The following is a 25,798-nucleotide window of genomic DNA, read 5'->3' as shown; positions in this document are numbered from 1 at the left end:
AGCCTGGCTCAGGGACCGTGCGACCTCGCCCATGTGGGCCAAGCACTCTGCGAGCAGCAGCGAGGCAGTTCCCGCCTCGGAGCGACGCGAGCCGCAGCGTCGGCAGCAGAGCGAGGCGTGGCAGGAGCCCACCCGGCCCTGTGCAGCGCGTGGTGGAGCGAGCCCCGGGAATGCCCGACCGAGAGGGGCGGCGCATGGGCGGCAGCTGGCGGCGGTGGAACGGAGCCGTGCCCAGCTGAGATGCACGCTGGAGCAGGGCGCGGGGGGGTCGTCACTCAGGGGCCCGGCTGAGGCGGGGGCGCAGCCCCAGGCAGTGGCAGCGCAGCTGAGAGCAGAGGAGACAGCGCGCTGGGAGCTGAGCGGTGCGGCCCAGCCCGCACGGCCCCGAATGCAACCCCGGGAAGAGCGCGCAGGCACCAGCAGCCCCAACAATTCCAATATGGGAGCAAGTGAAAGTGAAAATGCAGTGAGACAGAAAACAGCAGCCACTCAGAAAAAGGAAAAAATCACCGTAGCTACGGTTTTAGGAATAATAAAATGGTATAATGTTAAACAAAATTATGGTTTTATAACAAGATGTGACAACCAAGAAGACATATTCGTTCATAGAACTGCTATTAAAAAGAATAACCCTGAAAAATACATCCCAAGGTTAGGAGATGGAGAAATGATAGAGTTCAAAATTGTGCAAGGTAGAAAAGGGTTACAAGCAGCAGAGATCACTGGGCCTGATGGTGTTTCTGTAAAAGGCAGTATATATGCTAGAAATTGTAGTCATGTAAGACAGCATCTCCATTATAAGCCCCTCCTACAGTCTCCCTTTCCTAATCCCACCTTTCCCTTTTACCCTATATCCTATTACCCCCAGTGTATTCCAAATCCATTTTTCAGCCCATGGCCTCTCTATACAATTCCCTTTCCCTACAACTCCTCTCTGATGCTGAGGGGGGGATGAAAAGGGGGAGGGAAGAAATTAAACCCTCTCCTGCCTCAGTTTCCCCACAAAGCATGCCTGGAGAGTCCTGTCTCCCTTCTGTCAGCCTTAAGATGTTCCAGAGAATCTGTTTGGACATTTAAAGACTCAGGATGGTGGCTTGTTTTGTTTTGAAACTGTTCTTGTTATGTTTATCCAGTTGTTTTCAATGTTAAGTTTTAAATCTCTTTTTGTTTAAAATAAATGGGTGAAATGTTGGGGTCCCTTCCCCCCTGCCTTGGGGTCCTGGGAGAGGGGCCCTGAGGCGACAGACACGGGATTTCCCTGCCCCTGCTCAGCCTTGTTCCCCATTGGTTGTTTTGTGCTCCCTGCACGGGCAAAGGACCCTCAGGTCCTGTGATTGCAGCAGTTCCTCAGCAGAGCCCTGGCCCTGTGGCTGGAGAAATAAACATCTCTGAAACATCTATCAGGAATCGGTCCATATAGATTTCTTTTCCACGGGCCTCGTTGTGTGATATGCATGTTGCAGTAATCCCCGCACTGTAAGAGCAAGTACTTCACAAAGCCATGGGGTAGTCATAAAGTGATACTGCTTCAGGAACTAGATCATCCAAGGAAGTTGAGTGGTAAGTTAACAGCTGGTAAATTGTATGTTTCTGACTCTAGAAGGCTTAACAATTCCCGAAAAGGAGGAGACCAAAATGAAAGGGCAGCTTTAACTCTTTTAGTCATCAATAGACAGTCTGGATGTGCTAGTGCTCATCATGATGGAAACAGGGTAAGAACTACTCTTAGACTGCCAGCTCGTTGGAAGAACACAAGCACTTGACTGGCTTCAGAAAGAAAGGTGAATAAGCTGTGCCTTTTAGTGTTCCAACAGTGAATGCAGAGCACAGTAAATAACTGGATCAGACCTTACTTGTGATGTCATTCCATTAACTTCAGTGAGTTAACTTCAACAAGCTTAGCTTGGGGATGCATTAGTACCATAATGTTTAAATAGAAGAAAGACATGTAAGCTTTCTATAAAAATGGCTTAAATTTTTGTTGAACATTAAGGGTAAGTCATTGAGGAAGGAAAGAATGGAAAGAAAGAGTATTCATTATTCTGTTCTGAGAAGCACAGGCAGAGGTCAAAGTCAAGTTGTTTGCTCTTGAAGCGTTGCATTCTGAATAAATTGGCATCAGCATGAAAATCCTTGTTTTTTATCACATAATTCAGTGTTTACTCTGGGCTATTTTAGGGGGAAAACCATTAGAAAAGGTTGTGTTCTCATTCATATCTGAGTTGCTTGGTTTTGATAGAGTAAATGAGCTCTCTGGTCACTGAGATATCCACTTTGATTAAAATGTGAATGATATTTTGCATCAGAGACAAAAATATATAATGCCCTGTCTCTTGCCTTTAATTATCACAGCTCAGTGATTTATATAGTGCTTTGGAATGGCAAAACTTTGGCTGACTGCCATGATACACAGTAAGCCCAGAGAAGCTAGGAATTGGTAGCTATTAATAAAAATTTAATTTTATGGTATTCCCACCCAAGTGAACTGAAATACATCTGTAAGTCAAGGTGCAGCTCTTTTCCTCTTTCATGTTTTAAAAGATATTTAAGATTTCTTTCCATTTTCTTTTCAACATGGACTCTCAAGGCCTGAAAAGTTTAATACTTTGGTACTGACCAAGTTAAAAGACCTGTCAGCAGAGTTCCAATGTGACTCTGAAGTGAGAAGCTGCAAACTTGACCTCCTATTGCTGGTATTTCCATTGGGATGTAGGTCCTGATAAACCTTAGGGAAGTTGTTGGTTTTTTTCACTCAGTGTACTTATTAATAGCTCAGAGTTGATATGAGGGGACTTTCAGAGGACCATGTCACTATTTATCTTTATGGAGGGACTTTTTTTCCTTATATTTTTTTCAAGCTGTGTTTAGTTTAAATGGCAATTAATATTTATTTTAGCTATAATCGCCTACTTAGTCACAGTGTGGTGTTTTCTGTACTGCACAGTAAACTGTATTAAAAAACATATAATGCAACAGTTAGTGCAAGAGAAAAGAGAAGATAAGATTGGATCCAGAAGGTTGGGTTGTTTCCTTTCTCTTGTATTATTTTTCCTCTGCTCCAAATCAGGCTATTTTTGTACTTGGTTGTCATTGTCCCTTTTTGGGGGCCTGAAGAGTAGCACATTTTAAAAATAGGCTTTGCTTTGGAGATCAATTTGCTTCTGAGGAAAAGTATCATCTCATGCTGTAATCTTCATGAGTAAGATCTCATGAATCTTTATGCTCTCATATGTAAGGAATAGACCATTCATTTCCAGGATAGTGAGATGATTTCTTGTGGGTTTGTATGTTTTTGTTTGGTTTATATTTGTTTGTTTTTTTTTTTTTTTTTTAGTTTTTTAAATAAATGGAGGTTTTTCTCCTTATTTAAAGATTTCCCAAGAGGTTTTCTGAATTGGCTACTTACTTGTGTCTTTACATGTATATGTTCATGTACATGAATGTATACACTGAAGGGATCCTTAGTTGCTGTTCCTGACTCACATGGTAGAAAGCAGAAGCAGAGGGAGAAGCAGTTGGACTTCTGCAATAAAGTCTAGATCAGGAATGCAGAGAGCCCAGTGCATCTTTATTATGTTTAGGTAACTTAATATAAAAAATCATCTTTTAAAACTTTGTTTAAAAACAAACAAAAAACATAAAAAAAACACCCCAAACTTTTCTCCTGAAAATTAGGATGTGGAACTAAATGATATCCATGAATATATGCTGCTTGCAATTATAGTTGTTTTGATTACTTTTTAAATAGCAGATTCCTTGAAATGTCCATTTTTGCATGTGTTTTTAATGTTTTCTTTATGTTCACTTTTTTTTCCCCTCAATGAGCTTCAGTTTTGGTCAAATTGAAGCTGATGTTTGTTTTCATCCAGGCTATAACTGGATGAAAACTACTTTCACTTTTGTCTATGGTATGACCTATGTGGGTTATACAATTGTAATACCTTCCAATCTAGATAATCTTCTAGATACATGGTTAAATCAAATTGAGCCCTACAAAGTTGGTTAAAGGTAAGAAAGAAAATAATTGATTGGGGATTATGAAGGGATAGAGAGTATCTGCCACTTCCACTTGGAAAAAGTACCTATGTATGGAACTGGTTCCTTGGAATTGTATGTTGTCCTTTGTTAGCAGCTGCAGTAGTGTTCACTTTCAAATTGGAGATGTTAGGCATTTCACAGTGCAAGTGTTCACAGACTTTGTGATCTTGCATCGGTCTTTTAAAAGATGCCATCGAACTGTCCTAAATAATATTTTAAAATAATGCATATATATTCTCTCTACAGAGCACATTAGAACAATTACTGAGTTATATCAGAATTAAATCCAAATTTAAGTGACTAGAATTATCATTAATCATATTTGTGTGGTGGACTTCTAGGCTTCAAACATCAGCTTGATAGAAGGTGAAAACAAGGTGTTGGGCTTATCCAGGGGCAGCTCTTGGGAAGAGATGGCAGAATGGTAACACAGATGGTACACACTGATTTCACTTTTAAATTCTGGAGTCAAACACTGGGATGTGTGTCATTAAAAGATATTTTTAGGGAGACAGAGATTGAAATCTAGAAACAGACACCTTCTTCTCTTTTTCTCTCCTACTCACACTCTTTTCCCACTTCAGAAAGAAACCCTGGAATGCCCTTCTCTGCTATTATTATATGTAGGTTGTGAAGAAGTCATACAAACGCCTGTGTTAGAGTTTCAGCTCTAACTCCATGTACTACAGGCCAGCGGCCCCCAGGATATGTCACAGCAGGATGATGTGGTTCCTGTTTTACAAGTCTCTTCTGGGAACAGAGGCTGTGAGGGCACACTAGCCAGGAAATAAAGACGCCCGGAGGTCTGGCTGCACCCTCTGGTTCCAGCAGCTTCACGCACAAAAGGGATAGAGAGGGTGAGCTCCTCACCCGAGGGAGCTACTCCTGGGCTGGTTGTCAGGTGTGCAGGCGGAGGCAAAGAAGGAGAGAGGGGACTCCTCGTATAGGTTCCACGGAAAGGTTTCTTAAGGTAAAGGCACTAGGGACAAAGAGCCAAAAATATCCGAGGGTCCACGGAGTTTATACTGAGGGATGGAAAGGCAGGGATAAGGGATACAGCCAATGGGACAAAGGGAAGGAGGCGGGGTTGGAACTGAGGGAACCAATGGGAACAGCACATAGGCGGGAATAAGGGAAGTAACCAATGGGATGTCGAGGAGTACAAAACGTTCTAGAACTAATACATAGTTAACTAAGGGAAACGACTGTTTACAACTTCATACATAAAACAGGGAGGAGGAAACATAAACCAATCATTTTAAAATGTACAAATCACTAAACAAGGGGATTATGGGTTCTCACCCTAACCAAGTGTGTTGCCAGACATCGGTGTCTGACCACCACGTGTTGGTTTCTATGGTACCTTCAGGGGTCAAGGTGGCTACAGCTACTTACAGTGCCACAAGGCTGTAAACTACCATAGCTATCAAACCCCCTCACTGCGGTTGTGCTGAGCAGAGCTAACTGGTTCAGTTTGCAAGCACGAACTTCTCTTGTGGGCATTGACATTTGATGCAATTTTACTACAGTTTCCACTCTTGTGTTTGGAATTGACTGGTTTAGCATGGGATACCAATTGTTAAAATGGTCTCTACCTAAATTTGATTTTAATCTGAGTGTATCAATTTCTCTGTTTTGTGTTTTAGTCACTTTATTCCTCACTAAAAATACACTTATTGTAAGACGGAGTTGAAAGGATGAACTTTGAAAATAGCAAACTTGAATGCCACATGATTTACTTTCTGCATTTTTACTATCTATTTGTATTAAGTCTCCTGGTCTTCTGACATGTATTAAAGACAAGTTAAAGGTTTTCTGTGTTGTGTAATTTGCACATTACAATCATGATGGACTAAGACAATTATAACATGTGCAGGGTGAAACTGCCCTGACTATGGCTAGTGAATAATCAGAGTAGGTCTTTGAGTCTTCCCTGTCAGAGTGAATTCTCTTGAGGGGGCAGCAGGAGATGGTTTATGACTAAAGTATGTACTTGGGATATAGTAGCCAAAATTCCGTTTGAGCTGAGAAGACCAGGTACTTGATCGCTTGCCTTCTTTCAAGTAAGGGACTGCCTCAGTTTTCTTGTACTTCTGGGAGAGAAATTATTCCATGGTGGAGTTGTACTTCATTAAATCATGAAAAAATCTTTTGCTAATAGAACCAGTATGTTGTAAGAAAAAGTTATTCTTCGGGTTTTACTGTCTTATTAAAATTGATTTTCAGTGAAAATTCTTCGTTCTTAATTAGCTCCAGCAGACACATTGGTGTGTTGTGTTCACTCATCCCTCTCCACAAAAACCCAAAAAACCAAACCAACCCAGAATTGTTTCAGAAATGCAAATAGGATAGTAAAGGAAACACTATGTAAACTTGACTGAAATCCATTGTATTTTACTGCTTTTTTATCATAGTGGCTGTATTAATTTATTTTGAAGGACAGTGTTTCCTAGATATTTCTTCTGAAAACATAACCCTGGAACTCATAGGAGGATATTGCCATTGTTTCTGTGTTACTTGAATTGAAGTGAGGAAATGGATGAAGTGTGACCAAGCACTAGGATTTTAAGTTCAAGAGTGTCATGGTTTCCATAGAAATAGCTAGTTCTATCATAGCTACTGAATTAAACGCTTATAGGATTTTGCTTTTTTCCCCCTTTAAATAAAATTTGTTTATGCTCTTTTTTTGGTTTTCTCTTTCTTTTCAAGTTTCTTAAATCTGCTAACTAAATTTTTAGCAGTGGAAAGCTGCCTTAGCCATTCCTCGTTTGAGCAAGCATTGCACATAAAACCATATTTGTTTCACTTTGTAGTAATCGAAAGGTGAGCATGTCATAGGAACTGGTATGAAGTTCACCTTAGACTTGAATAGAGTGACGCAGGGTGCTGTCACGTTTACCTGCTGTTGTGTTGGGATTGCCCTACTTTCACAAGCGGTGTGGCTTTGAACGAGTGATGCAGCTGGCAATGACACTTCAGAGCTTTGTTCATTCACGTGGACAATTTATGTTTCTTCTCATGTTCCATGTCAATCTTTTTTTCCTGATACAAAGTAAATTTATTATAGGTACTGCAAGGTGCTGTAGCTAAATGCAGGGGTTCTGAGTGTTGCCAAGTGTAAATTTTAGGTGTTCAATTGGGGAAGTACGGTTAAGTTGCCTGTATTTTCTATGAAGTATCTGGTGAAAATAGCTGTCTAGAAGTGTGATTCATGAGAACTGTAGTTTTATTTATTTTACCAAATTACTCTTGAAGAAGAATCCAGGATCAAGGATCTCTTCTGTCTCATTGAGAATGCTTGCACTGTTGGGCTGCAGATTTATACTTCTGCTCTATTACTTTCTTACCCTGTGCACCTCAATCCCTCTACCAGCTAGTTTCTTGGCTGAGAAGGAGCTAATAGTATTATTCTGGATGTGTCTCAAATTCCCAAAACTTCCCAGAATTCTGGAAGTCTTCAGAAGGCTGCTTGGGGAAATGACTTAGATTCAATGACCATGAGCTGATACAGTTAAAATCAAATGGAAGAATAAACAAAGCAGGAGTATATGTAAAGGCTTTGGGTTTCAAGGAGGCAGATACTGATTAAACTAAATGTACTGGATTAGTAATAAGGAGTGTATCTGAGGAATTTGCATGCTTGGTATTTTTTCAGGTTGAAGATGTTAAGTTACAAAATATCTACATGCTAGATGAGTGAAAAGATGTGAAGAGAGACTATGAACTTGACAGATGAGTAACCATCTCAGGAACGATGCTGAGAAGGAGCAGAGAAGAAATAATGGAATAAAATTCATGGTTTCTATTTATCCAAATCAGATCATGACCGATTCATCAGCCAATTTTCTTTGGAAGGAGAGTGTTTTTCATGAGGGAAATGCAGAAGAGGTGTAATCTGTCTGGACTTCAGTGAGTAGTTGATATTGCGTAGGAAGAGATCAGTTGCGGAAGGCAGGGTTTGATAGAGTGTGTGACTTGGGTGGAGAAAATGGTAAGGTACAGTGTTCAGGATGTCAGTGTCAGGCTGTCAGTCGTGCTCAGTGGAATTCCTTAAAGATAATTTTGGGACCAGCTGTCTTTGTAATGTTTTCATTTATGCCACTAGGACAAGGAAAATCAGTATGCTGATGAAATTTGTTGATGATGAGTACTGTAGAAGATGATTGTGGTGTTGTGTGGAGATGGGATTATCCCAAAGACTGAATTAATAGGAACAGAATTAATTGAATTAAAATAAAAATATCCTGTACATCATGGGTGGTTAAAAGCTGTATTTTGAAATGCAAGCTTGAAAGCTTATGTCATAGAAGCAGCTGGGCTAGAGAAGAGCATTGCAAGATTACTGCATTAGAAATGTAAGACAGTTGTGGTATTTGTATTGAAAATGGAGAGGCTTTTGCAGTTGATTTAAGGAGGTTCTAGTAGCATTTTATAAATTCCGGAAATACTGTGTATCATTCTAATTATGCATACTTAAGAAAGTTTAAACAAAACTAAAGCAGATATGGATTAAAGTGGATTGTGGAATCATTCACTTTGGAAAGGACCTTGAGCAATTTTCTAGCCCAAGCTCCTACTGGAAGCAGGGTCACCATTGAATTCAGACTGGATTGCTTGGGGCTTTGTCGGTTGGACCTGGAAAATCCACAAGGCCAGAGCTTCCAGAGCATCTCTGAGTGACCACTGTTTTGAGATTCTCAGGGTGAAAACTTTTTACCCTATCACAGTTCAGAGTCTCTTGTTTCCATTTATGACCATTGTCCACTGGTCTTCTGTCTTGGACCTCAGTAAAGAGGTCCTTGTTTTGGTAATTCAGGTGTGGGAATGCTGCTAATAGGTCCCCTCCAGGCCTACCCAAGCCCAGTTACCTTAATCTCTATTGATGTGCTTCAGAACTTTGTAGACAGTGTTCCCACCAAGGGCCAGCCCTTTAATGAGGAAAACCTTTGCTTGTTAATTTTAGCAAAGTGTGTCCTTGTCTGCAGATGCAAAAGAAAGCTGTCAAAACCCCAAGGTTTTTTTTGGCTAAAGTGTGATGTAGGTGGGGCATCAGTGAATGTAACCTATTCAAGAATAAATTTAAGCTGGGAATGAGAAGAAATCACTCAGTGAAGCAGCTCAGGGTCTACAACAGCCTTCCAGGGCATGTAAAAACTGAAGTTCTTCATTATATTCAGGTGGATGCATTTCCAGGAATGACCTGGTGTCTAGAACCTGCAGGTCCCTGCTGACTTGGCTTGTGTGATGCTGCTGTGATGCTTAGACTATTATTTGGGCTTGGTTCAACTTCGTTTGTAAATCTGGTGGAATTCAGTCACAAAAGTGGAGCTGGGAGGTTTCTCTTTGGCCTAGAGCCATTAGGAAACCTTAATGTGTCTTTAGAGAACCAAGTTATTTCTTACAATAATGAACTTCAATTAGAAAGTAAGTGTATTGGATGTTGAAGAAAAAATTGTTTTGTGTATGTATTTCAATCTTAAAACAGCTAAAGAAAAGCACTTAGTTTAAACTTGGGGCTGCATAGCATGTGCTGATATGACACCTTTCCTTCTCTGCATTTTAATTGTAAGATGAGGAGCAATCGTAAGCTGTTACTGGATGGAACATAGAATTGATAACAAAGTAACTTGTTTAACTGAATAGATGGGAAGTCAGTGAAACATTAAGAAACGAGATTTACACCCTACACAATGTTTATTAATGTTAAAGTGACTTCCCAGTTATTTAACATTAGCTGTGAAATTAGAAGCACTTGTGGCACTAAGATGTTCTGTAGGTATGCCTTTAAGAATGAACAAACTTTGCATGCCTAGAACAAAGAAAAAACCATTTATTCTACGTCAGCATATATGTGACCCAAATTTCTCTTCCAAAAATTGTGGTTACAGTTATTACTATAATCTTTTCATAAATATAGTATTTTTTGGGGGTGGTTTTCTATTTGGTGGTGGGTTGGGTTTTTTTGCAGAATATAATCTACACTGAAAATTTTTATTGTGTATGCAGTGCAGCTGATGGGGTAGTTACTGGAGCTGTGATTATGAGATTGGGGTGGGAGGGAGAGGGTGAGGTTTGCATGCTCGAGATCACAAACAGAATGTGCTATTACATAACTGTGCAGAGGGGATGTAGTCTGCAAATTGTATTTAATCCTTCTTCTGATAGTCTGGCTGCCCTTGACTGCTTTCAGCAGTAACGCTGCAGTTGGTACTACAATGCGGAAGCGTGAGGATGTGGTCCGTATCACTTGGTTGTAGCAAAAGGCTGGAACTCCCTTTGGTACCCTGAAGAAAAGAAAAACCATAATCAGGACAGTTGTAACATCCCCGGTTGAAGAACGAACTTCTCAAGGCCCTGAGAATTGCAGAAGTCTCTTGAGACCAAGACACTTGACAAGAATAGGTGGAGGGATTTTAGGGTTACAGTGGGTACAGATGCAACCTCCTTGGTGGCTTTTAATGTAGGAAATAGGATACAGGATAGCTAAGATTACTAAGACTCCTTTCTTAACTTGAAAAATTATAATTTGATGCTTTTGTGTCAAAATTTCTCTACCTAGCCAAGACTTTTTTCTACACTTTGAGTAAATGTATATACACATATGCTCTTTTTTTTTTCTTTCTTCTTTTAGTTCTGAGCTTTCTGGAATTTTGCCAGAAATATTTTTTTCAGATACCCTATAGTTCGTTTGCAAAATTAAGTAGTACAGCAGTTGCAAGTTGTTAAATTTCCTAATATTTTTGAGGGAAATGAGATTAGACTCTAAATTTGAAGGCAAATTGTGGGATTATTTGCTTCAAACCCTTTGGGGTAATGTGATGCACAACTCAAGACTCAGATTCTTTCAAGTCAAGATTAAGAAACATAAATATATATATACATACAGAGAGAGAGAGAGAGAGAGAAACATGCAAACTAAATATGTCAGTGGCATGCTGTACTATAAATAAGAAAATACTTGAACCTTTCATTAGAACAGCTGTTTCTTTGCACTTGATGTAACACCTGCTTGGTTGACTTAAAAATTCATTTTGGGCTTCTGCTGATATGTGGTGATTTTTTTAAAAATGAAAATATATATCCTGCATTTTACACATACTTTGTAATATACCCTGTAAAATGATTATCTTATCTCACTGTGCCTTGTATATTTCACAGTAAGACTATAAGAAATGCTCTTCAGCAATGAGAACTCTTGGAGAGGTAGGGGGAAAGAAGGATCGAACATTTCTCACTCTTTTTTTCCCCCCTGCCATGTTGCTTATATTGATTTTTTTGGTGTATATTAACTGCAGAGATATGACTTAATCATATTTTTCAGGAAGCCAAGTTAGTTTTGATTATTTTTCAGTGATATTCATCTCCTTTTTGTATTCACTTTAGTGTGGCTGGTAATCTAAAAAGTCAGTAATGAGAATAAAAAGAAATGTGTCTCCCTAATGTTATGGTAGAAGAACTTCACTTCTATGTTAATGCTGTGCCATAATCATGCTTTTAAGTGCTGAGCAGGGCTAATCTTTTAGGGTTTTTTTTAGTCATCTCCTTGTAGGATCCAAATCAGGTAGTTCTAGGGAGTGCATGGTTTGGTATTATGTCTCCTGCCTGCAAAGTGTTATGGTCTTCAAACCAGGCAACCCCCAACACAGGTAAACTACACACAGATGAAGCAAAATAAATCCTTACATAAACGGTATAAATTCAGAGTTTGGGAACTGCTTAGCCAGAGGGAGCAAGCTAAGGGGGAGTCTAATGAGCCAGTTAGGGTATAGGAAATGGATATGGGGAATTGGAGTGAGAGGCACATGGGCTGCTGGTGAAGAGGCTACAGTAGGCACTGGTGCTGAAAATTTGAGGTTGGTTTGTTTGTTCTTTTAAACAGGCAGCCCATTCCAAGTACAAGTAACACTTCATGATGCAGTCTGAATTTCCTAAATTTTTGGCGGTATGTTGGTATTGTAATAAGGTGCATTAATGCTTAAAAAATATTAAAGATAATGAAGTATGGAGAGAGTGGAATCAAATGCAGTACACAGCACTTCCAAAAGCCAGATGAAAAGAACTTACTTTCTACATGCACATTTTTGTAGTGTCATCTGAATATGTACTTGGTAACTGATGTGGTGCTGTTTTGCAAACTGTTGGTTAAATAGGAGAAATTAAAATGTATTAGAAAACTGTGTGTCTGTGAGCCTACTATAAAGGACCTAGCTGAGGGGGGTGGGAGGCAGCTCAGAGAGAGCTTCTTATTAGATTCATTATGAACCAACTGTCAGATGAATTTTGATGTTTCCTGAGTCATTTAAAGACAAAGGTAAGTGTAAAGACGTCTTGCTGGTAGAATTCATTGATGACATGAAGTTTGAAAAGTGCTTGTAATGTAGAGAGGAAGAACTTTGGGGGGGATTTCTTAGGTCTGGTGCCCAGACATGGGGGAAATCTGAAACATCTTTATGATGCAGAATACTTCTTCACACCTAGCCTCCTTTCTCTCTGAGGGATGGAGTAATAGGAGTGGGATGAAATTTGGACCTGTGTGCTTTAGGGTGATACAGTCAAGATAAAAGCTTGGAGGCTGAATAATTGAAAGGATCAAAGTAGAAAAGGGCACAAAAGAGTACTGAGCAAACAGTGTGGTGCAGTTATGAAGAAGGTATACGTGCTCTTGGGACACAGTCACAGAAGATGTTTTCAGTAGACAGAGGAAATTACTGGTGGTGTTACAGAAGCATCTGGAGAGATATCATTTAATATGCTTCAGAAATAGTCATTTGTTTGAGGAGAAAATAGAAGAAATTGTGCAGAGACAGGCTCCTAGGATGAAAGAGGGAATAGGTGTCTCACTAGAGAAAGCTTGAAGAGCTTATCTAGGGTAGTCCGGCTAAAGGAGCTATATATGTAAGTGTTGTCTATACATACACAAATGGAGATAGTGAAGGGAGGGGAAGTACTGAAACTGAAAATATAAGCAAAACAACACCTGAACATAGTCCAACAAATTTTTGTAGCTGTAGTTCATCACAGTAGTCAGGTTTTTGGAGTAAACAGGAATTGTAGAACTTGATCTGCTTTTTCTGCTAAATATTGTTGCAATTTGAAAATAATTCCTTAATCATTGTGGAGATTTCCAAGAAAACAAAACTTTAATGTGTATAGCCAAATGTATTCTGAATTTTATGAAGAATTGTCTTTGACAAAACAACATTTCCTCAGTTTCTCTCCTTCAAGTTTTTTTTGTGATTTCCTGGTATGCAGTGATACTCTTGGAGTGGCCATGGTGCTTTCTTAGAGACAGTTGCCACTTGGCTGCTTTCCTGGGCTAATGGGAGAACTTGTTTTTTCTGAAGGGTGTTAGTAAGAGGACAGGGAGGAGAACCTAGCCTTTTATGCCCACTCTTTTTGTACTTGCTACACTTTGAAATAGAGACTGAATTGCTTTTAGGAGGGGTCATTTCCTTCATTGACCTTGAAGTGTGCTGGATGATAGAGATACTTCCATTAGGTGCTTAAAGATAGGTAGGATGAATCCAAGCCAAAGCATTCAAGACGGAATAGATGAGCTGCCTAAAGACCTTCTGAAATAAGTGGAGAGTAGGTAGCTGAGGCAGAGCTGTCATGTTCGATGGATATGATGCACTGAGATCTTTTCAAGAAGTCTAGAAAACTTGGACATTGCTGTACATTTTTCACTTGGTATTGGATGTAGAAAACAGTTTACTGAATTCCAACAAAGAAAGCTTTGTTGCAGCTTGCCTTAAAGTGAGAGCTACAGCTTGAGAGTGTGACTTGGAAAAAAGTATCCAAGCAGTTAGTCTGCTGAAGTCTCACTGCAAGTTGATGAAATGTGGGCTTGTAGGTCGAAGTACAACAGCAGCTAGACTCCTGCTTGCCATGGGCATTGCTGAGTGCTAGCTACCCAAACATATTTTGTGACCTTGCTAACAGTCGCTTGAGGAGCCAAAATTTAATCTCTTTTGCATTGTAAATAATGTCATACTGAGCTCTTTATGTGTGTTATTTTAATGCTATATGGAAAAGAAATTATATTCAGTAATTTGCAAAAAGAAGAGAGGAAAATTATGGCTGAAGGTGCTGGTGGTTACATGGAGGAAATTAACCAAAGAAAAATTATGGTGGGATGTTATTACTGTGCTGCATGTGGACCTCACTTTGCTTGTAGTGAAAGACAAGTGGTGGGACGAAGTTTTGGATTTAGAAGACTGGCAGAGGGATTCAAACTTTGTGGCAGCTGGGAGCAAGGAAGGATGCTGTCTGACTCCCTGGTGTTTTGTAGCTGCACTGGCTGAGATCGGGAGGGAGCGTTCTAGGGCTTTTATTTAGGCTCACAGGCTATTCAGGAGCAGATTTTGATATTTGAATGCTCTCCATTTAAGTTAATTTTTCAGGTTTATATTTTTCCTCTTCATTCAGGAGTTGCTTATGTGTCCTTGCTAGAACATGTTTCTACCCTATTGAAAGCTATTTTTTACTGGCACAGTTGATTCAATCACTAACAGAATCTTCCGATGTTTATAATCAAAAATGCCAGCTGTTAGAATTTAATCTTCCTAGATTATGGGTATGTGAACAACATTTTACTGACCTCTTTGACCCTCTTTTTAACATATGTTAACATGTTAAACTGTTTTCTCAAATCATTTGGATCAGTCTTCCAAAACCAACAACAATTTTTTAGTACCTGTAAAAAAATAAAAAAATTAAGTCTTCTCTGTAAGCTTTCCTAATACTGATGTCTTGGGGTTTTTTTACCAGATAAATTTGCGCCTCATCTTGGTAAGCGGGAAAACAAAAGAGTTCCTGTTTTCACCGAATGACTCTGCTGCAGATATTGCAAAACATGTGTATGACAACTGGCCAATGGGTGAGTAGCTGAGTGGCTTTGGCTTTTTACCTGGTGAGCAAGGAGCTTCGCTGTATATTCTGACTAAAGTGTCGATAAACTGATCTCCGTGATCAACATTCAAATTAAGTGTTTTTATTCACTATCTGGACAAAGATTTATGCAGAAATACAGTTGTCTTGCCTTCTTTTTCACAGTTCCTTCAGTTGGGCAGATTTTTAGACGTCAGGACTGTTTCCTACTTTATTTCTAAAATTTGCTTCCCCAAATTGCAGTACTTCTTTCCCCCTATCTTTCAACACTTTTCTTGATGTTAGAGGATCTAGTAAGTGTGAGGAAATGTTGGAGATATAAAACCTCTTACGTGAGGACAGCTAAAATAAAACACGGGAAGTCACAGGAATGCATTAGTGAAATTGAGTCTGAAGTACTTTTTCCTTACTGCCTTATCTTGGAAAGGATCTGTAATACTGATATTTTTCCAGGAAAAAAAAAAGAAATATAAAAGCCCATTTTAAGAGACATTAAAAGACTGGATGTTGTTTATGTGAATGTACTTGGTGTCGTGCAGGAATACTGGCTTTGGAAAATGGGCTTGAGAACTTAAGATGTGTATTCACATATGTGAATAGTTCCCCAAAACAAAGTGGTTCTGTTCTCCCCGACTATGATTTCATGGGAAAATAGCCAAAACACAGACATAGCATTACATACGATGAAAGAAAATGCTTCTTTTGGTACAGGACTTCATTTGGGTTACTGTTTTGATGTTAAAAAGACTACTATTTAGGCAAACTAAAACATTGCACTATCTGTTTCTGTGGTGCTTTTGTCAAAGACATATGGTGGATGATCATTTATGCCAAAAAGTTAATGTTGATAATCAGTATTTTAGGCCTTAAACTGTTCTTTGAGGTCAGGAAAAAAGTTCAGTTTTCTGGGATGCAGTATTATGTATTTAGTAAAATATGTAATGAAAGAGGAGGTTTTAAGTCTTCTGAAGTATTAGATACAGATGTAAAACACTTCAAAAAATAGGTTAACATTGCATCTGTGCTGTACATTTTTTAATGTGTGCCTATAACATAGTTGTCATAACCAAATGTTCTTTGTGTACATTTATCTGGATTAGTAAAGGCAGAACTGGATTTTTTTTTCTTACTCAAGTTTATGCCTGAGCACGTGATGTCATGGTCAGAGTCTTGTGAAGAGCTTGAAAGTTGCAGATTCTGAGTTTAGAGTTGGGAAGAAACCCAGACTTTAAAGTCTCTTCCTTAAAAAAAAGTAGAACCAGACATGGAAACCTCGGTTCAAATACTTGCTGTCCTGAGGGAGTGCTCTAAATTTTGATGAATATTTAATTTGCAAAGAAGAATAGTCTCAATTTAAAAGACAGAAAAAAACCCCCCCTCACTTCAGAATATCATACAGATTTTCACAAGCATTAGCCCATTAGCTGTTTTTAGACTGAGAGTGCTCCTCTTTGCCACAGGACTGAGAAATCTTGATGAGGACTAAAGTATCCTTGAAACACAGATGATGCAATTATTTTTACCACCATTTTGACTTGTCATGATCTTGTGGGGGAAAAAAGGGATGAAATAACCTTAGTCACATACTGGCAGGATTAAGGCAAACTTCTCCCCACCTCTTTTGGCAATACAGTTTTTAATTAAGGATCTCTTTATTTGCAGTAGAAAACACCAAATTTATTTTAATGCATATCATCTAGATAGTTACCTGTTCTCTTCTTCCCCTCCCCATTTTCTTCTAAATAATATTAACATCTTTCTTGTAGACCAATTATCTGAACTTTAAAAAAAAAAAAAAAAAAGATTCAGTGTTTCCTTGGCCCATTAAGTCATCGGTGGAAATTAAAATTTGAATTCATGTCAGAAAGAAATGTTTCAGACTTCCAGCCAAGAAGCAGAAATTAAAAGGATGGGTAACTTGGCAGCTTAACAGTGAGAAAATACCTGTGCCAAAATCTAGTCTGTCTTCTTTTGGTTGTGGTTTTACATCATTATGGCACTGTCAATTGGCTGGATTTCTGCTCTTTACAGCCACAGTATAGTGGAGTTCAGACTGTATGGAGTAAAAAAAAAATAAAACTGTTATGGTAGCAGTGTGATAATTCAGATCCTTAATGTAGCCCACTCCACAGCATAGCAGAATGGGCATGTGCTTGAATTGCAAGACAATTGAATCACACCCTAAGTGGAAATACTTGAAATTCAAATAGCTTTGGTTGCCTAATTTAATCTAATCTTATAAACTAGGCACGTGGGAGCACCTGGGAGTGTTGCAGCTTCTGCTGTTGGTGCCTTGCCCCTGCCGTGGTCTGGGGCTGAGATGGCTCCTGCTGCCCACGTCTCTGCCTGCTTGCTTTTTGCACCAGATGCCTCTCTGTACGCTCTGCAGCCATGGCTTTTGTTTCAAATGCTTCCCCTTCTATCCTTTTCAGTTCCTCTCCTTTTGTGGTGCCAGTTGCTACTGCCCGTATGTTAATTGTATGTTCCCAGTGAACAGGTTGGTTTCTGTGGCTTGTCCTGATCCCTTGCTGAATATTGATTTTGCTATATAAACACTACAAGCAGAAAGAGAGAACATTTGTGAACAACTGTTGCCAGATATTTGGTCATCTAAGAAACAGAAGACACTGTATTCCCAGAGAGACCATTTAAATTCAACATTTCAAGGCTTTATGATACTTGTTCTGAAAGCAAAGTGCATATTTAGTTGTTCTTCACATTGTGACAGGGAATGGAAAAAGAGTAGGAAAAGACCATTTAAGCTTATAATCTATTTATGATGGCTTAAGCATTATAGGAAAATGCATGCTTGCTTTTTTTCGAACCACGGTTTGCCATATAAAAACATCCATGGATCAGCCTTGGGGAAGCTCCTTAAAATGTATTGGTGGGTGTCTGCCCTGAGAGAGCCTCTGTTCTGGCTCTGTGGTGGCAGTCGGGGGCTGCTCAGGTCCCTGCCCCCTCCAGCCATGGAACTGGTTGGATCTGGCCATCATCGAACGGTGCTGAGCTGCCTCCGGAGCTTTTTTCAGCGCTGTGATCTCAGAGTCCTGTTTCAAGTGACCCATCACATGCGCGCTTGCTCTGTGTGCGGCAGCTTCCCATTGCTGGAGAGCAGCTCCAGTTAGTCAGTTAGCTGGTGACGGGGTGCATGGCTTGGGAAACTTCAGAATGGCCTGGGTATCAAGAACCAGGAAGCAATTTGCATGTATGAAATATTTTCTTTAGGACTTGTGTATGTGCTAAATATATCCTGCAGTCTGTGACATCAGTAATATTTATACTTGCAGACATAAAATTCCGTGTTTGAATGCCCAGTGTCAAATAATAAATTCAAGAATAGACTTTGAGTGCTGGTCTTGAATTACCTTCCTGTACCTTCAGCCTGTGATCTCTCTTTATTGTTTTAAGCAAAAGAGTCCTGTTCCCAATTTTCTTCCTGGGTAAAGGTGAGAGAAATAACAAAAGATGTTTTTATCACAATGTAACTGTGGAAATTCTCTCTCTCTTCAGACTGGGAAGAAGAACAAGTCAGCAGTCCAAATATCTTGCGGCTTATTTATCAAGGGAGGTTTCTTCATGGCAATGTGACATTAGGAGGTATGAAAATAATTTTTATTATACATGTTACAGTTAGGCAAAGGGGATATTTATTTATGGTTCAGTGAATACTACTTTACTGTTCAAGATCACAGTATGGCTTGCTTTATACTGTTTTTCTTGTGCATAGAGTGACATTGTACCTTATTGCATATTTTTCCATCTTGTTACCATGTGTTGTTAAACTTTGCGAGGTACCACCTGCTAAGTCAAGCCTCCTCTCACACAAAGAAACTGTAGTGCTGCTTTTATTTGTTGTCACTCTAAATTGAATATTTTGTTCCACCTCTCTTACACTGCGTTTGCAGGACAAGCTACTTAATAAATATCTGAAGTATTTTAAAATGCTTGATAAACTTTATGAAAATTGGTCAAACAATACTTTAAATCTTAGTGCAATGCAGGAAGACACCCTATGAATGAGAATGAGGGGAAGCATTCTTGCTGTCCAATGCTCTCCCAGGGATACAATTGCATAGTTATGTGAAAACAACAGTAAATGGCTTCACTGCGTTTGCTACGGAAATGTAATTCAACTGTGCCCTCTCGTGGCAACTGTTTCCCCACAATTACGCGTTTTGGTGGAAACCCTTGATAGAGGTGTGACACACATTTGTTAAGTCATCTTTCCTTTTGTAGGTAGCATTTGCCAATGGGAATATCAGCTGTATCAATGACTAAACATTATGAGCCTCTCCATTCTGTACCAGTTTAAAAACAAATTAATGTTCCTACTTTGTGTGTTCAAATTATTCATGGTTTGGTACCTGGATGCAATACAGAAAGGACAATGTAATATAATACAAAATCACCAATGAAATGGTTTTGAAATTAAGAGGAATCTGAAAATAGTATTTCTGGACTGCTTATGGTGATGTTCCATGAAGAATTGACTGGGATGATACACCTATTGATTCACTTTCTACCATTCCCAGTGTTGCCTAGTGACGTACTTATAGAATAGATTTACTCTCCACATATATAAATTTTTAATGCTTCTATATATACAAACAAGATCATTGTCAGCTCAGCTGGAAGAACTCTGAAATTTTTATTCACTCTTTAATTTGTATTTTCACCAGGTGACAGTGAGTGCAGCTAGTAGCAGTTGGAGTAGAGTTGAAAGACAAATGTTAAGTCTTGGATCATCTCTGCAATTAAAGATGCTAGTCTTACCCTACATTTCCAGGCAAGGATAGTTAAATGGGATTTACTTCGCCATTCATCTGAGTGTTGCTCTTCACCACCAGTATTTTTTCCCTTTAATAACATTTGTCTAAACCTAAGAAAATGTTGAATATTTGTTTAATATATTTAATATATTATTTAATGAGTTAAGCTGAAAAATAATAGCTGCATGCTGCTGACTCTTGCATTAACTTAGGTCTATGAATTTTGAACACTTGCTTGGGTTCAGGGCATTTTAGTTCATTCTTAATCGTTCATGCGTTGCGATTTAATCATCATGTTTTTACCCCAGGGATCTTACATGTATATTAGTGTTTTTCAAAAATATTTTTGTTGCTGTATTGTTTTAAGAAAAAGAATCCCTAAAACATTGGCTTAACTTCAGTACTAATGAAGTTATCAGGAGTAAGATTACACAGCTGAAAGGGGAACAGGAATTCATGAAACAGCCTGAAAAGACTCTTACTTCAGTTTGTGGTGTTCATTAGAGGTAGCCCTAAGTGAACTAGTTACCTTTAAAAGGGAGGTGGAGGAGGGGAGGGAGGAAATTTCTTGCTAAACACAATATTTAGTTTCTTATACTATTATAATACACTTTCTTTAAGCTTTTCTAGCTGTAGCTCTCTTTGACTGAGTTATAGCACTTAGTGTTATATTTGCTTTAGGTGATTAGGAAATATTGACTGGAATTTTGACCTACTGAAAATCACTTTATCATCCAGTGACACAAAAGTTTCCAAGGAAACAGTTTGGTGTTTTCTTTTTTAACTGGAGCACATTTTTGTTCACTTTTACCTTACATGTCTGTGTAGTGGCTTCTGAATTTGAGACTCCTATAAACTAAGATGGCTCAAAAATGAGAAATTGATAGGAGAAAGTGGTTTTGAGTGAAAAATTTTATTTTCAAGAAAGCATCCCTTTTGATAGCTTCTCTGAATGGACTGTCACTACAAGAACAGCAGAGCTAATGGCACTGGAAGCAGGGTAGAACAGACCCCTCTGTAAAGCTGCGCTGCTCTTGCCTGCAGGGCTTGAGCCACACTGTTTTGTTGTGTCCTACCTGTGCAAAGTGCTGGGGAGTTGCCTAGCAAGGCAGTCTGTTGTTCAGCTTCCAACAGGAAATTTAATCCTTTAGCTAAATATTTGTTTTGCAGTTTGCATTTCAAATAATATTAATTAGGGAAGTAATACATAATCAACAGTTCTCCATTTCTTGGTAGATAGTGGTAATCAGCAGCATTTGCTTCCTTATTTATTGGGGAAGGGAAGTCAACCTGCCATATGCCATCCACATTCCAAAAGGGGGTGAAAAGTAAGTTCTGACGATAGAAACTACAGAAAAACAATGGAATTGAGTAGTTGGGAAAGGAATTAAATACAATTTTGCTTTTAGTGAGAGAAAGGCGTGAAAGCACAAAGAGAAGAGCAAGAAAGGATTACTGAGCATAGGTTAGGCTGCTCAGATGGTGTCATGGTGCTCCAAACAAGAAGCTGGAAATTTCTAGCAAGAACTTGTGTAAACTGTGCAAACTAGTAGCTGAAAGTAGTTGATGTAAATATTAGCATAGTTCTACTTGATTACTGTAAATAGTTAATCTCCACAACTCACTAATCAAGTGTCCTGAAATGTGTTGATATAATGAAAGATGTTCTCAATGTGATTATTTTGTAATTCAAGAGTTTGTTATGAAGACAATCCTTTTCCATGGAGTTTGCAAAGAGCATATTAACAGTCTGTTAGACTTTTCAGTTGTGTCATGGTACCAAGTACTCAAAATACATCATCTTTGTCAGACTTCAAGCTATCAATAGCTTCTAGTTGCAGGCACAGGCAGTGCTTCAAGTAAACTAAGAAACTTTCAGATTTGCCTTTCCATAGAGATCACTATTCCCAAAGTACAGCTGCTTCAAAGAATCTTGTGGAGTTCTGTATCACTTCGTGTGCTTACACCTGTGTTTGGACCTGTGTTTTAATCATAATTTGCATTTCTTCAAATAAATATGTAGGCAACAAACATGATTTTAATAGCAGTCTTGTAGCGAGGCTTGTATTGAATACACCTAATTACTAAATACTGGGTTTATGTTTTTATTAGTGAATCTTTAATCTGTGCTGTAGTGTAAAACAGAGACATTTTTCACTTCAGTTGCCTTCAGGTTTATTGGCCATTCATTATTCATCTATTCACTTAAAATGCCATTTCACTGTATGTGAAAACAAAAGCTGTAACTTGAGTTTGATAGGACAAATTCTACTCAAATCAGAATTATTTTTGTATTAAGGATTAAATTCTTGTTAAATTTATCACCGACTTTTTTTTCCACTGTAAGGTGGAAAGGACAAAATTTAGAGCATCCTTGCCTTGTATTTCTCAGAAAAACAATCAAGGAAGATACTCTAAGTATACAATGTATTTGTATACTTAAATTGGAATTTAAAAATTATCATTTTAGTTTCAGACACAAGCAGAAGGAATTGTGGAAAGGACCATTTTTAAAAATTTTTTGTTGCTAAAGCTCACAAAGGCAGCACTGTGAGAACTACTGTAGCTAATGTAAAAAGCTTTAAATTTGGTATTTTTCACATGCAGCTGATGTTACAGATTAGTATTAAAAGGCAAGATGCAGACATTTTGTATTTCAAAGAATCTGTGTCATGGATCAAAATGTATTTTAGGAAAATCTGTTCTGTAGTAGAGGTTCAGTGTTTTGGTATCTCAGGAATAACAACTTGGTGGCTGAATTAGCAACTTCTTTGCATCCTTATTATTAAAGAATGCTTAACACCTGAGTCTTGGCATGAATGCCCACCTCACTTTTTACTCAGAAGAGGAAGGCTAAGTTTCCTAACAGGAATATCATGTCTCTAAGAATGCAGTGTTTTAAGTGATTCTTTTCGTGCCCTGAGTCCCTGATTTACTGAACTTCAACCAGTAAGCAGTTCAAACCCAACAGTATGAACTTTTGAACAGGTGCTAATCCAATTACAGTTAGTTTCAATTGGGTATTTTGGAGAAAAAAAGACTGATGTAATGTGTTAATTATTCTCCCTTTCTCCTTTTGCAGCATTAAAACTCCCTTTTGGCAAAACAACAGTGATGCATTTGGTGGCTAGAGAGACACTGCCAGAACCAAACTCTCAAGGTAGGGCATTAGAGGAATTTCTTACTCGAGTACATGGCAAAGTGGTCAGGTCTCTTACAGGCTTTTTGAGTATTTCATAATAGAGAAAAGTCAAGTCCTTGTGCTCTTTTGTGAAGAAGGCAATGGAATGCTCTTGTACATGTTTATAGAAAACTAAGAAATTAACTTTCTGGTTTAGCGTTTTTATGTTAGTGCAGAAACTTACTCAGACCTTAGAAGCTCTTGTTTTTATTGTGAAAATCTAGTCCTGATTTATTTTTCAGTTATGTATGCATGTGTATAACAATAAATATTTTTTACTGAAAATAGTAAAGAACAGACTTGTATTAAGTATACTCTCACACAGAACAGCCTCATTGCTTTAGAAATGGCATGTAAGTAAAACTTCCTTCTTCTTTGCAGGTCAAAGGAACCGTGAAAAAACTGGAGAAAGCAATTGCTGTGTAATCCTGTAAACCCTGTTAGCTTTACCTGCTAAGTGTGATGTAATATAGTCTTTGTCTTTCATGCTGCTGGAATAGAAGAGGCCCTACCTTGCTTCAAACACCTGTAGGAAGAGCCTGTCTGTAAATCCATGGAACTGAAATAATACACGAACACTGTCTCATTAGTCTTTTTTTTTTTTTTTTAAAGTGAAAGATCTATGAACACTTTAATTGTTTATTTTTTTCAATTCCTCCTTTTTGTTTGTTGAATAATCTTAGAGTACATCACTTTTTGAAAGAATTCAGTCTCCAGAAAGGTTTGTTTTCTTTTCCATAGGAGGAATCCTTTTGCTACCACAAAAATCTGCATTAACCGGATCTAACCAGTCAAGCTTTCTAGATGCAATTTGCACTAAATATGGTTGACAGTATATTTCTCATCAACAATCTCTAACAATATTTGAGACATCTAGTAATAACCCACAATGTATAATGCAACACTGGAAAATAGTATATTAATAATTAAAACAAATCTCACCTATGGCCAAATCAAAGGAAAAACTGTTAAGTCAATTCTACCTAAGTCAACCTCGGTGGCCAAACTGGCACAGAATACTAACTAAACCAAGTCTAACTATATATATTTTCACTGCAACAAAGAAAAAATACTATGTGCCTGTAATTTAAAAGCACTCTGTAGAGGGCTGATGAAACTGATTTTTTTGTTACTGTGTGCACTCCGATCTCGTGTGTTAGTTGAGTGCTTATTCAGACAGCACAAACAAGTGCAGAGAGTGCATTTCCTAGCCTTAATATGGGAGGGGTAGTTTCCTGTAGTTCATAGGCTTTTATTATTGTGCATAAATGTTAGAAAACATCATTTACTAATCAATTTTATGTATTTGAATATTGGCAATTGGTGTTTTTCAGTCATTTTTCTCATCTGTACCTTAGACTCCAGTGTCATGCTTACTCATTAGAGATTTCAAGAGAATTATTAAAGTTTAAAAAGCAAAAAGAAAAACTTCTGCCATAGTACTAGTTTTGTTTCTTTACGTAATCTGCATTTGGTATTAGTGCTTGCAATGGTATTAAAATCAGAAGCTGATTTTTGAAGGCGTACATAATTGAAAAGGATGCCATTCTTTTATTTCATATCAATAATTTAAACGTTGATATGCTAAAGAAATTTGCACAGCACTAAAGCATGAGCTAGTTTCATCTAAACCTGTAAAAAATAAAAATAAATAAAAATTAAAAAGTATAAAAGATTTTATATTTTTTCACTGGGGAGGAATTCTTCCTGGGTGAAATTACAAATATATGTAGAATATATTTAATAAAGATCTTATAAAATACATAACTATAGAGGTTAAATATAGATTGGCGTGTAGTATAATAGAACAATATTCCATATAAATAGCTTTAGCCTTTAAAAAACTGAGTCACAGGTTGACATTGTGTTCTGTACCTAAGTGTCCACAACTCTTACAGATGTTCTGTGTAATGGTTTTTCCGAATGATTGGCATCATTCAAATGTAAACAGGTTATTTTATTCATTGTTACTGCTTTGATGAAATGCTTTATATGCAGTAGATTTACAAAAATATTGTTCATACTGATCAGAATTAAATTTGTATAGAGCAGAGTTTTAAAACAAATTGTAAATAGCACTAAACATTTTCTTTCTGCAACCTGTACTGATAGACTCTTCTGTAAACTAAATAAAAGAATATTGTAGTGCATTTCAGTGGTGTTTCAAGGGTTGTAATTGGGTCTGTAACTGCTTTTAATAGTACTTCTTAATCTGGAAATTGAGTAAGAACTCCATTTTATTTATTTAAAAAAAAAAGGAGGGGCACAAAACCTGCTGAAAAATGCTAAAGGGATTTATCACTTCAATTTTTGTTTTCCTTTTACTTCATAAGTGGCCTGGAAGCCTTTTTTCTGTTGAAGAGGAATGTGAGCATGAGCAGTTGCAAATGTGCAGCTGTGTCACACCCTTGTGTGCCTCACAGGAGCCGTGTGCTCATACTGTGAGTTTTTGAACCTTCATTTACTGATAGCAAAGAGCACACACATATCCCTTGAGGTGCTGGGAACTGAGATGACACCATTACGTGCTCATTACCAAAGTGAATCTGGAGGGGGGGCATTTCCTTCTGCTCTGCAGTGTGGTTGCTAAATAAGAAACTGTAGGGACACAAACCTTCTTCTTTAAAAAGAAAAAAAGTCTGATAGACTTCCCTTTTCCAAAATGCTGACCACCCAAGTAACACAGACGTAGATGGGAAATGCCTATGACAGCACAAGAAAAAGAAATGGTCTGAGACAGGACATACTCGGCTAGTTAAACAAGTCTTTCAAATTGATTTTGAAAAATGAATGCATGAGATGTAATCCTGGTTTGAAAAAATAGTCAGGTTCTTAGAATAAATACATGAAAATACAGTAGCTTCTAGTTAAAGTATTTGGTGAGGTTCTGTAGCAAAGTATGTGGAGTTCCCTTTAG

At 38.1% G+C, this 25,798-nt stretch overlaps 1 protein-coding gene across 2 annotated transcripts in view; it reads left to right on the top strand.

Annotated features, from left to right (window-relative positions):
* UBL3 (ubiquitin like 3) overlaps positions 1-25,021 on the top strand; it is a 58,725-nt gene extending 33,704 nt beyond the window's left edge. For both annotated transcript variants that reach the window (XM_082278944.1, XM_082278943.1), the window contains 4 exons: positions 14,809-14,917; positions 18,442-18,528; positions 22,783-22,860; positions 23,263-25,021. In XM_082278944.1, the coding sequence (XP_082135070.1) occupies positions 14,809-14,917; positions 18,442-18,528; positions 22,783-22,860; positions 23,263-23,315 (327 nt within the window). In that variant the 3' untranslated portion in view covers positions 23,316-25,021. The remainder of the gene's footprint in view (positions 1-14,808; positions 14,918-18,441; positions 18,529-22,782; positions 22,861-23,262) is intronic.
* Positions 25,022-25,798: the final 777 nt, after the last annotated feature.

Source organism: Coloeus monedula (genome assembly GCF_965178545.1).
Source record: "Coloeus monedula genome assembly, chromosome: 3".
In the NCBI taxonomy this organism is placed as follows: Eukaryota; Metazoa; Chordata; class Aves; order Passeriformes; family Corvidae; genus Coloeus; species Coloeus monedula.
This window is presented reverse-complemented; position numbering and strand designations above follow the sequence as displayed.